The sequence below is a fragment of the Etheostoma spectabile genome, chromosome 5 (genome assembly GCF_008692095.1).
Source record: "Etheostoma spectabile isolate EspeVRDwgs_2016 chromosome 5, UIUC_Espe_1.0, whole genome shotgun sequence".
NCBI classification, from domain to species: domain Eukaryota; kingdom Metazoa; phylum Chordata; class Actinopteri; order Perciformes; family Percidae; genus Etheostoma; species Etheostoma spectabile.
The window spans coordinates 21,468,365-21,480,159 of NC_045737.1; the positions used below are offsets into that span (position 1 = coordinate 21,468,365).

The following is an 11,795-nucleotide window of genomic DNA, read 5'->3' on the forward strand; positions in this document are numbered from 1 at the left end:
TTTACTTGGCTGTTTTTGCTCAGCTACTTTCATGATCTTTTCCTTGCTTATCAGCCCAGCAGTCACCCATGCTTGGTTGTGTGTGTGTGCGTGTGTGTTTGTTTGTGTGTGTGTATGTGTGTATCCATCAGATCCGATGTGCGTCTCCATAAAGATGATGTTGACATTTGCTTCAGCAAAACGCTCAACTCCTGCAAGGTCCCCCAGATCCGCTATGCCAGCGTGGAGCGGCTGCTGGAGAGGCTGACCGACCTGCGCTTCCTCTCCATAGACTTTCTCAACACCTTCCTGCACACATACAGGATTTTCACCACGGCAACGGTGGTCATGGACAAACTGGCCGACATCTACAAGAAGCCCTTCTCCTCCATACCTATCAGGTCATACAATGCAAACACAAATATGCTTTCACAAACACAATCTGGCCGTTTTTGTGTATCTGTCTATATTTGTGTTTGTGTGTAAAATATGCAAGGATGTGTATTTGCGTGTTATGAGAGTGTTTTATTAGCTTCAGCCTCTTTTTTTAAATTCTGTGAATGATGTAGTCAGATGTGGGTCAATGTTTGGACTCTATGTCCACAAGGTTGAATACATACTGGCTGAAATTCATACCTGCCTGTGTGTGGAGGCCAGCAGAACAGGTGTTTCAACAAAGTTTTGGCACAGCCATAGGAATATACTTTCTGTCAGATGGGGAGTTTCTCTCTCTCTCTTTCTCTACTTTATTCATGCTTTTTCTCTGATTAGGTCTCTGGCATTTGGCAAGAATTGTGTGTATATATTTCTTCCTCTGTCTTTTCCTCTGCCCAAGGGCAGGTTTGTATGTAAAGTCTAACTCACTGTGGCCTGTAGGTGCTTTCAGTGGAATAGAACAGGGAGGACCCATCCAGAGACCAGAGGTGTGGAGGAAGGGTAGTGGGCATATGTAGGACAATCCCCTTTTCTTATACCGGTACTTAAACAGGATATGCTTAATTTCCCTACTAATGTCATTGAAGCAGACCAAGTGCCCTTTAAGTCAAACCTTTCATTTTTTTTCTCTCCCTTATCCACCAGAGAGCCATTAAAATAAGAAGTTTATAAAGAGAAAATAATTTACTTCATTCCAATGTTTTTATTTTGGTGCTTTTTAGCCATACTCGCTCTACATGTACATTGCCCATTAGCCCAGACTGGAATGTTTAAAAAACTATTGGATGGATTGCCATGACAGTATATACAGAGGACGAATTCTCATGACTGATCCTAACAGCCTCAACTGTACTTTGTGTTCAGTGTGAATTAGCGAATTCTAGCATTATACCTGTTAAACATCAACGTGCTAGCACATTGACATGAGCATGTATAGTACTGTAGCTTAAAGCACTGTTGTGCCTAAGCATAACATCACATAGCCACTAGCATGGCTGTAGACTCTTAAGTCTTGTTTTAACCTTATGTATTGATATTTCAAAGCTTTGTGTACTATATCCTTCACATCTTGTCTTGCAGTTATTAGTTTTTCCATGTCTTTTATTGACCATTTGTTGATGAAGATTGGCGCACTACAATGATTAGTAATACATTTTGTGAGGTGGATTTCAAAGTCCCCCTTTGTTTTATTTTTTATCCAAGAGGTGCCTTCAATTTTTTTGTTTCCCTTCAATTTCAATTCAATTTTATTTATAGAGTAACATTATATCAGAAGTTATCTCAGGACACTTTACAGAAAGAGTAGGTCTCTGTAGTTTACAGAGACCCAGCAATTACACATAAACACAGAGGTACACAGACTTTAACACAGCTCTCTTTTCTTTTATCTCTCTTTTCTCCCATTTGGTCATGTGATTACCTGGGAGATTAAACATATGCTGCTATTCTCTCACTCACACGCTGGCTTACCACCTCCTTAAACACACCTTTCACCTTCCAAGAGATCCATCCATAATCCTTCCATCATCTTCCCTCAAACCATCTTCTATCTTCATCACATCTCCTGGTTTTGCATTTTCATGTCTCAGTCCAACCATCACCCCATCCATCTAATCATTTTTCTGTGTCATCCATCCCCCTGTCTCTTCATGTCCCCTCTAACTACAGGGCGCAGTACCACTCATTTGACCGTCTGTCAATCCTGTCCATCTCTCCCGACTACAGTCTGAAGATCAAGAAGATAGCCATGGATCAGTCCAAGTAACTGACTCTTCTCTCTGTCCTTCTTTCTGTCCATTTTTCAACATTTCCTGCCTGTTCTTCCTCTCCTCTGGTCCTGGTCTGACACTTCACTGATGCATGACTTTCTCCCGTACTTTATTAATATACCCGCTATTGATTTCTTTAAATGAATGGAGCAACTCACAGGGGATATAATTTCACCAGTTTGAAACATTTTAGGTTGATGATACACACTGTAGACAGGAATGGGAGAAGTGGAATGTTTTCTTCAATCTGCGGGCGGTCTGTAGCATGTTCTCTCAATGTAGCATCACTTCCTCAAGGCTGTTTTTTATGTTCATATTGACCCCTTTTCGACATTCCTCTCAGTCTGCTTTATATATCTTTCTCTTAAGCATCTACTGCAGCTTCAATGTTCTTCAACATTCTTCCTCTGCTATTCATGTATCTTTTATTCCTCTGTCTGCCTTTCCTTTCTCTTATTTCAATTGGGGATGCAATTTGTTCTTCTATTTCCTGCTGAATAACTGGCTTGTGTGAATAGTGATGGATGTGTTTATCTGTGCATGATTACTCTCTCTTAATGTAGCTCTGAACTCACAACTTTCTGAGCAATGTAAACGGCATTACACAATGCTTGTTGATTGAAGCTTTTGAACTTTCATTGCCTGGTAAATAGGGCATTTAAATGTGGCAAATGTAGTCTGCAATAAAAGATTTATGATTTTCTTCCCTACTTACGTACTTGTTTTTTGACTGTGATGTTAATAATCAGATGCCAAATTATACTCAATTAAGGTGAATTGCTTAGTCTAGTGATTATTCACTTTGAGTTTGTCAATTTGAGCAACCCCTTTCTCATTTTATGTAGTCATTTCATCCTTTGAATGGATAAAAATAACGGCAAGAATAAATTTAAGTTTATGTTAACTTGCTCAACTACCTCCTGTTCACAAAATCTGAGGAACCATGCATGCAATGTTCTAAAATTCCTACACTGTTCATCTGATGTGGATGTAAACACCCTAAAATTAAAGCTTAAAGTCAGCACGGTAACCTCAAAGACATTTTTTATTTCCAACCCAGTCTGCTGGCGTACAGACACAACAAAATTAAAATTGTGTCACTGTTCATATATTTGCACTGACTGCACTGTATGTGCCCACACACTCATTATAAGTCACGCTGGATAAGCTTTGCCCCATTTTTGCCCCCATTAGCTAAATGCCCCAATTATAACATTTAATGCCTTAAAGGAGAATTCCAGCCAATTTTATGTTAATCTTGATCGCTATAAATGTGCGAGTACTTTTGATTGGAAAACCCCCCTGAATTGGTGCAGGCAACATTGAGTAGCTGCAGCTACGAGTACAAGCTTCCATTCAACTAAAACGGCAGATAACGGGGGAAGTTTTAGAGTGCCTTTGTGCCTCTTAACAGACACACATGGTTGTAATGGGTGTGCTCTATGCCATTGCGGCGACAAATTGTAGTTTATATCCTCCTTCAAAATAGGTAATTGAGCACTGTAGTGGTTATGACCATATCAGTAACTATGTAACTACATGGAAACGGAATAAATATGCATGTGGCTTGCACAGTAATAACGTTACTGCTAGCGGTAGCTCGCGCTTGGAGCAACTGCTTCATCTGCCTGTTGCACCTCTCTGTCTGGCTCCTTCCAACTCATGTGAGGCGAGTTCTTTGTCTGTATTCTCGGGTTCGAAAAAATAAGGACGACCATCAAACTCAAAAGCCTATTCCCTGTGTTGTATCTCTGCTATATTACTCCAAGCTTCTTCCCTTGTGAACAACTCCGTGAATAACTCAGAGTCCGCTCTTCACACACACAACCATCAAACTCAAAAGGCTGTGCTATATTCTTCTAGTTACGTTACTCCACGCTTCTTCCCTGCGCTCTTCACTTCACACACAAAACTAAATTCCCAGGAGACAGCGCGAGGCAACAGCTAGCTGTTAGCTGCTATTGATAAGTGTGTTCCCTTAGCCGGGGAGACAGCCTTCCCGCCTTCCTTGCCTACCGCAGCCGGCAACAATCCCACGAGCGCCCGGTGGTGTGGTGGGTGTCCTGCCTTCACAGCAACAAATTGTAGTTTATTTCCCCCTCAAAAATAGGTAATTGAGCACTGTAGTAGTTATGAACATATCAGTAACTATGTAACCACATGGAATTACCTATTTTTGAGGAGGAAATGAATTACGATTTGTCGCCGCAAAGGCATGGAGCACACCCACCACACCACCGGGCGCTCGGGGAATTGTTGATGGCTGTTTTCTGTGGAATCAGATTTTTTTTTTTGTTATGGCTTTGTGAATTCTGAAAACACTGTATTTTTACCTTATGTATATGTCTCTAATGCAGGAAAATTATCTGACACGATGACTTTGTTATTGAAACGTTTAGGCACAGAGACAAACAACTTTTCTTTTGAGAATCTGCAATTACACATTTTCTTGTCTTCTTTTTTGCTAACAAATTACTTTTTACCCCCTTTTAGGTCCTTGGAGCTGTTCTTTGCCACCAATCAGAACAACAGAGGTGGCGAGCACATAAACGACAAATCTCCTCGTCTTTGCCGCAAGTTCTCCTCTCCACCTCCTTTGTCCATCCAGTCCCGTACCTCTTCCCCTGTCCAGACGCGAAAGCTTTCCCTCCACTCCCCCATCACCGCCAGGGTTGGAGGCCTCGACCTAACCAGTCCTTTTTCAAACTCCAGCGTCAACCATAACACTTCCCAGTCTGCTGCCAGTAGCCCCACATCTGCCCATACTCCCCAAACCCCCCAAACTCCAACCACATCCTCTTCTCCTCCTCCCTCTTCCACCTCTCCCCCACCCAACAACTCCAAGCCACCGCAGGACCAAGCTCCTCCCATTCCCTTGTCCCCGGACCAGAGTCTCTGCTCGACTGCAGAGGGGGAGGATGTGCCAAAGATCGACCCCTTCTGTGGCAAAGTGAGACGGAGCATCCGCAGAGGTATTTAATACTGTAGTTTCCACACAAATAAAGTGCAAAAAACATTTATACAGCACAGAGCAGTAGGGCTGTTTTTTTGTTTGTTTTTTACATGTAATCATATTTTGCCAATGCAAAAGCAGTGTTTCCCGGCCCTCTCTGTCTGGCAAGTTTAAAGTCTTTTTCACATCCAGCAAATTGACATGTGATCAGATATGGATAGAGGTGAGCTGATCTGCCCTGCGTCCGTGCTGTGAGGCCCATAGATAAGGCCAAGAATGGGCTGGAACATCTGAATTGTGAAATATTGGCAGATGATTTAAATTTGGGTTCTGTGCTTTAAATCTCTACGTTGCTACTATGTATTCTCAATGACTGATCAACATATACAGTACAGTAGAGCCTTAATAGTGCACGGAAATGCTAAAGAGCTAAAGGTCACTCCTCAAATGAAGTGAAGTGTTTCATGTAAGAGCAAAAAAGACACATGGTGGGACATCATTATCTCCTTACATTTGTGTGCTTGAGTCAGTTAAGTCGACTTCCCACCAAACATGCTCAGATCTTCTAATGGTGGAGTTAAACAGCCCTCCTAGACTTGAGAGGGATTGTGTCAGGGCATCTGCATCAGCACAGCAAGGACAAGCTGCAGTTAGACCATAATTAGCATGTACACACACATACAATAACAGTGTGTGCATGTGTGGCAGCTGCTAACAGTTCACCAGGCGACAAAGAGCCTTTAGTACTCGTACCATTACACCACTCTCACCTCCTTTGTAGTCTTTCTCACAGTTTCTTTAGCTTATATGCTGTACTGTATGTATCTATGTACATGCAGCTATTTGGACAACCTCCTTTTTGCCTGTTGATCTAACCCTTTCTCTTGGCCTTTGTCACTCACAAATTGGCAGTGTGACTTTCAAAGCATCTTAGAAGATATGAGTCATCAGGTGAAAATAGGCAATATCTCTGCATGTACATATTGATATCTAAAGCAAAACACAAAGATGCATTTGTAGTAGCAAGAGCATCTACAGTAGAGCTCCCTGTAATCAGTAACTGTGCGGTGTTTACTGTTTTAGGGCAGAATACAGATGCGTGACAAATGAAATGAAAAATCAAAATAAATAATCATAGTAATAAATCCGGATCTTTCCATATAGGGAACAAGGGGGCACTAAATGTTAAATGAGTGTGAAAATTGTGTAAAAAAATCTGTTATGTTATGACCTTTACAATCACAAAATCTCCACCCAATTGTACACCTATGGTACATGTAAATGATGATGTCCACTGGTTATACTGAGTGATCTCTGCATGTCTGTGAACTTAAGTGTAATAAAGTTCTCCTCTCCAGTAGAGCAGCAACAGTAATGGCCACCATCATGACCATAACCATCATCCTCATCATCATCATCCTCATCATCATCATCATCATCATCATCATCATCATCATCATCATCATCATCATCATCATCAATATTCTTGTCTTTCTCCTCCCCTCTTGTCTAGCTGTGCTGGAGTCAGTGGCGGTGGAGAAAATCATCCCAGAGTCTCCTCAGAGCAGTGAAGCAGGAGACATGTCTCCAAGTCGATCCCCTTCTACACCTCGACACCTCCGCTACAGACAGCCTGGAGGTAACACTGTGTGTGTGGTTTTATGACTCACAGACTAACTAAACCACAGAGCTATAGCTGGAAGCCCTCGCAGTGGGCAGTGCTGTGCCCACTGCACTGCCACTCTGCAAAGCTAGGCAAAGATCCCTGACCCCGGAGGCTGACATCTTTAGTACAGCAGCATAATACAAAGCTCAATTACAACCAGACAATGGCATAAATGGTCATGTGTGACTGAGTTATGATGGTGATAATATTTTCAATGTTTAAAAAATTAAAGGTGATGACTGATATGATCACAGTGAGAATTCTTGTATGGCTGTTGGAAATATTGCCAAACATGAGCAGTGTATGTATTTATGGTCTGCAATGTGCCTGTAACAACAATGACAATGTTAATGATTGGGAGTTTTGTAAGTAATGAAAAATACAGTTAATGTTGTATAGGTGATTTTACATATTTGTATTTTTCATCTAAATTTTCTCTGACGTATATTACAAACACTAGTCCAAATGATGCCTGATGTAATGAGTGCATCAGCTAAATAAACTTTTCTACATGCAACATATTCTCTTCACGCAAATTACTGGTTTGAAACATAGTCATAGCTGCCAATTTTAACAGCGCTACACAATTTACAGATTGAGTTTTCAACATGTATGTATATTCTTATAGGCCATCAACGTGAATAGTGTGGCAAACTTTGAAATATTTGCCACTCATGTGAAGATTTTATCAGAATGTTACCAAGCAACCAACTATTTGGTTTGTAATTAATTTGTCACCAGAGAATGGTGGTTGCTATTAAAAGTATTTTAATTGATAAAAAAGAATAGGCAATTTGACATTTAGTTTAAAAAAAGTCATCATACAAAAAAGTTATTTCAGTTTGTGACCAATCGTGTTTTATCTTGCTCGTATGAAATGGAAGTTTACTTGTGTCCACCCCTCTTGATGATTACAGCGGTAAAACATTATAACAGTATTGTTGTCATTGATGATAATTACAGTATGTGTTTGTGTGTTTGCAGTCCAGTCAGGGGAGAACTCACGCTGCTCAGTCTCTCCTGCTTCAGCCTTTGCTATCGCCACAGCAGCAGCAGGACATGGTTCACCACCAGGCATGCACGCACGCATGCACACATGCACGCACGCAAGCATGCACGCACGCATGCACGCATGCATGCATGCAAATACTTTACAACTACTTTACTTGTACTTCTGCAATGTTTGAAATACTTTTAATGAAGGATTTTTCAATTGCGATATTGTTACTTTTAATATGTTTCAATTTCAACACTTCTTAACCACCGACAGATTTTGCTTTTGTTGGTAAATACAGTTAAGCCCTAGATCATCATTGAAAGTTTTATATTATGATACAGGAATAACTTTTTCTCTCTCTTTTTTTCCTTTTTATGTTTTTAATTTTCTCTCCAGTGTTTACTAACTCTGAACGAACTTGTGATAAAGAGTTCATCATCCGCCGAGCTGCAACTAACAGAGTTCTCAACGTACTGCGGCACTGGGTTTCCAAACACTCACAGGTCTGTCTGGGCCCACAACTGTGTGCGTACGTGCGTGCGCGTGTGCATGCGTGCGTGCGCGTGTGTGTGTGTGCGTGCATGCAAGTGTGTGGTCCCTTGTTTTTGCTGGGGTGATCAATTCTGTGGTCTCATTAAAACAGGTGTCTGAAACATTCTCTCTTTGCTCCACTGCCCGCACTTGAGCATGCAAACAGCCACATGCGCACAAACACATTGAACATTGTTGCTGTGTCAATTAGACAACCAACTCAACTCACCTCAGTCTACCTACTCTTCTGCTAAACAGTCAGTGTTGCCTTTAGTGAAGTGAATATCATAGTAATTGCCTGACTCCCCGCATAGAAGTCTAATCTATCCGTATCTGCATCGATCTGTTTCACATATTTTTTTCAATAACATAAAATGCTAGGGAGACAAGCACACTTTTGACGGCTTATTAATGCAGAGGATATGCTCTAACACACACACGCATACACACACACACAATATGCACCCACTCACATTTTTCTTTGGGAGGCCAAAGAACAAAAAGCTTTTTAAAACTGACCTTTGAACAAGAGTTGAATTGGTGTGGGAATAAAAAGGACAAAGAGGAGGAAAAGAAGGTGTATATATATATATATATATATATATATATATATATATATATATATATATATATGTGTGTATGTATAATCAGACTAAATACAGTTTTTTTTCACACAGATATTTTGCCATACCGTATTCTGTTTTAGTTGTCTCTTTAATATCTCCAAATGTTGCAAATCAAAGATTAGAATAACATTTTATAGTTTTTGCATCAATGTGATACCTTACCTTTAAGTTTACAGGTGTTACATTTGCTGGATTATCTCAAAACCGACACTGTTACACTGGTTAGGTTTACTGTTAACTACGTCACCATAGTACAAGTACTTTTGCGATGTGGGTTAAAGTTAAAGCACATGAGCTAGTTTTGTAATGTGGTCTATTTAACACACCAACAGTTGGACCTCACAACTTTGACAGTATTCCTAACATAACCACTAAACTATCTTATGGTGTATCAGTCCCTCAACCTCAACAATTATGAAAACTATGTCATTGTGCACAAAGTTACACAAAAAGACAGGTTAAAGTATTAAATATGTATAAGTACCATTAATTAAATTATGTCAAATATCCCAATTGAAATCATTAAAATAAGGTAAGTTATCTACAAATTACATATGCACTTACTTTCCTAATTATCCCAATAAATATCAATATTACTGTAAAATTAAATATACCATGATAGAAGATTTTGTTCACCACTAACTTCTATCTTTGTCAGAACCAATTTGAGGTTTAGACTTAGACAGTGAGAAAAATAAATATATTCTGGTTAGCTTTTACTTCTGGTCTGGTTTTAGAGTTTAGGTTAATGTTAGGGTACAAGAACCAATTACATATGTCTATGAGGTTCTCTTTAACTATGGAAGATCATTTGTATTTGTGTTTAGGACTTTGAGATGAACGGGGAGCTAAAGATGTCCGTGATCTGTCTTCTGGAGGAGGTCCTCAGAGATCCGGACCTCCTGCCTCAGGAGAGAAAAGCTACTGCAAACATACTAAGGTACCACACACGCATAATCATACACGGAAATATGCACACACACACAAACTTACAGAATTGGTTTGAAGCACTCAAATGTAACATTTAAAAGGTGAATAATTTCTGCCATAAATTTGTCTTGATGAATGAATGCTTCTCTTTATTCTATTGTGTTAAGTTCTACTGTATTCTATTGTTTTTCTATCATATTTAGTTGTATTCTGTCCTATTATATTCTATTATTCGATTATATATAATAAATATTATACATATTCTACTCTTTTGCAATAAGTTCTGTTTTATTCTGTATCATCCTGTTGTAGCTTGTTCTGTTATTTTTTCCTTCTCTTTTATTTTATTCATTTCTACTCTGTCTCCTAGTGCCCTTTCTCAGGATGAGCAGGATGATGCCCAGCTGAGGATAGAGGACATCTTACAGATGGTGAGAAAAACTGCAAGTACATTAAATCTTCTGATGAGTCATTGCAAACATATTTTTATACTTTTAAAATACACCATTTCTTATTGTTTTGGGTGAATGAAGAGGCAGTTAACTGCAGAGAAAAAAATTCTTCCTTTTGCTGCATAACGTACATCTCTTGTTATGCAGACTGGCTAAGTGATACAGCTTTAGTTTGAATTAATGTGGGGGTTTTCTATGGGATGACCTGTTGTATGAAGCCAGCATCCTTGAAGTACTTGCACATTAATACACACCTCCCCTAACTACTTTACCAGTTCCCAAAGAGAAAAAGTCATTAGCGTTATTTTGGCTTAATAATTTTGGGAATCCCAAACACACACACACACACACACACACACACACACACACACACACACACACAACACACACACACACCACACAACACACAACACACAACACACCACACACACACACACACACACACACACACACACCACACACACACACACACACACTCACACTATTCACTCCTCAGGCTGGAAGGGGTAAAACACCCCTTGCTTGATTGTGACTGTCTGCATGGAACGTCATTACACATATTGATCATAGCCAGGTGCTTTATAATTTATCTATATATCCTTGTTATCTGTGTTATGGTGTGAATTTCTTTCTATTTATGACTCTGTCTGTTTGTGTCCATGTGTGTGTCCGTGTGTGTGTTTAGGCGGACTGTCCAAAGGCAGAGTGTTTCGAGTCTCTCCCAGCGATGGAGCTGGCCGAACAGATCACACTTCTGGATCACATCGTCTTCAGAAGCATTCCTTATGAGTCAGTCCTTTCATAACACTCACAATGTGATCTGATTCAGGCCAAACAAAACTAAATCACCTTCATGGATACTGCTTGTTATGAGACCAGTTTATTATAACAGGGTTCTTAGGCAGCTCCATAGAAAAGTATACTTTTAAAGGCATTGAGGAAAACTGATGGCATTGCATTTAGATTGACTTAATATTAAATTTACATTGACGAATAGAATATTGACATCACTATGTGGTAAGTTGCTGCTATGATGAAGTTTTCTCCCTCACATTAGCAACATCTGCAACAAGTGCAATTCAAATTTAGATTTTTTAGATTGTATTTACAACACCTCTCTGAGGGGGGAAGGAGAGCTTGTGTGGAAGGTGGAGCGCTACCAGCTAGATCTGGTGGGGCTACGTTGGAGTTTACCCTGGTAGACGAGATCGTTGCCTCCCTACGCTTACGGATGTTGTTGTTTGTGTATATGCACAAATCAGCAGCTCTGAATATTTGGCCCTCTTGAAAGGAGTCCTGCATGGGGCTCATGTAGGAGATTCCATAGTTCTGCTGGGAAACTTCAACTTGGGCAATGGAGACACCTGGACATGCGTAATTAGGAGGAACGGCCTCCCTGATCTGAACCCCAGAAATCATTTGTTGTAAGACTTCTGTGCTAGTCATGGATTGTCTAT

General features: G+C 40.1%; 1 protein-coding gene across 3 annotated transcripts in view; it reads left to right on the top strand.

Annotated features, from left to right (window-relative positions):
• Positions 1-11,795, top strand: part of rasgrf2b (Ras protein-specific guanine nucleotide-releasing factor 2b) — a 47,341-nt gene that overhangs the window by 29,610 nt on the left and 5,936 nt on the right. For 2 of the 3 annotated variants that reach the window (XM_032516844.1, XM_032516846.1), the window contains exons 15-23: positions 132-380; positions 2,083-2,175; positions 4,677-5,155; positions 6,650-6,775; positions 7,787-7,876; positions 8,196-8,302; positions 9,784-9,896; positions 10,257-10,317; positions 11,024-11,127. In XM_032516844.1, the coding sequence (XP_032372735.1) occupies positions 132-380; positions 2,083-2,175; positions 4,677-5,155; positions 6,650-6,775; positions 7,787-7,876; positions 8,196-8,302; positions 9,784-9,896; positions 10,257-10,317; positions 11,024-11,127 (1,422 nt within the window). The remainder of the gene's footprint in view (positions 1-131; positions 381-2,082; positions 2,176-4,676; positions 5,156-6,649; positions 6,776-7,786; positions 7,877-8,195; positions 8,303-9,783; positions 9,897-10,256; positions 10,318-11,023; positions 11,128-11,795) is intronic. The other variant, XM_032516845.1, reaches the window with a different exon arrangement.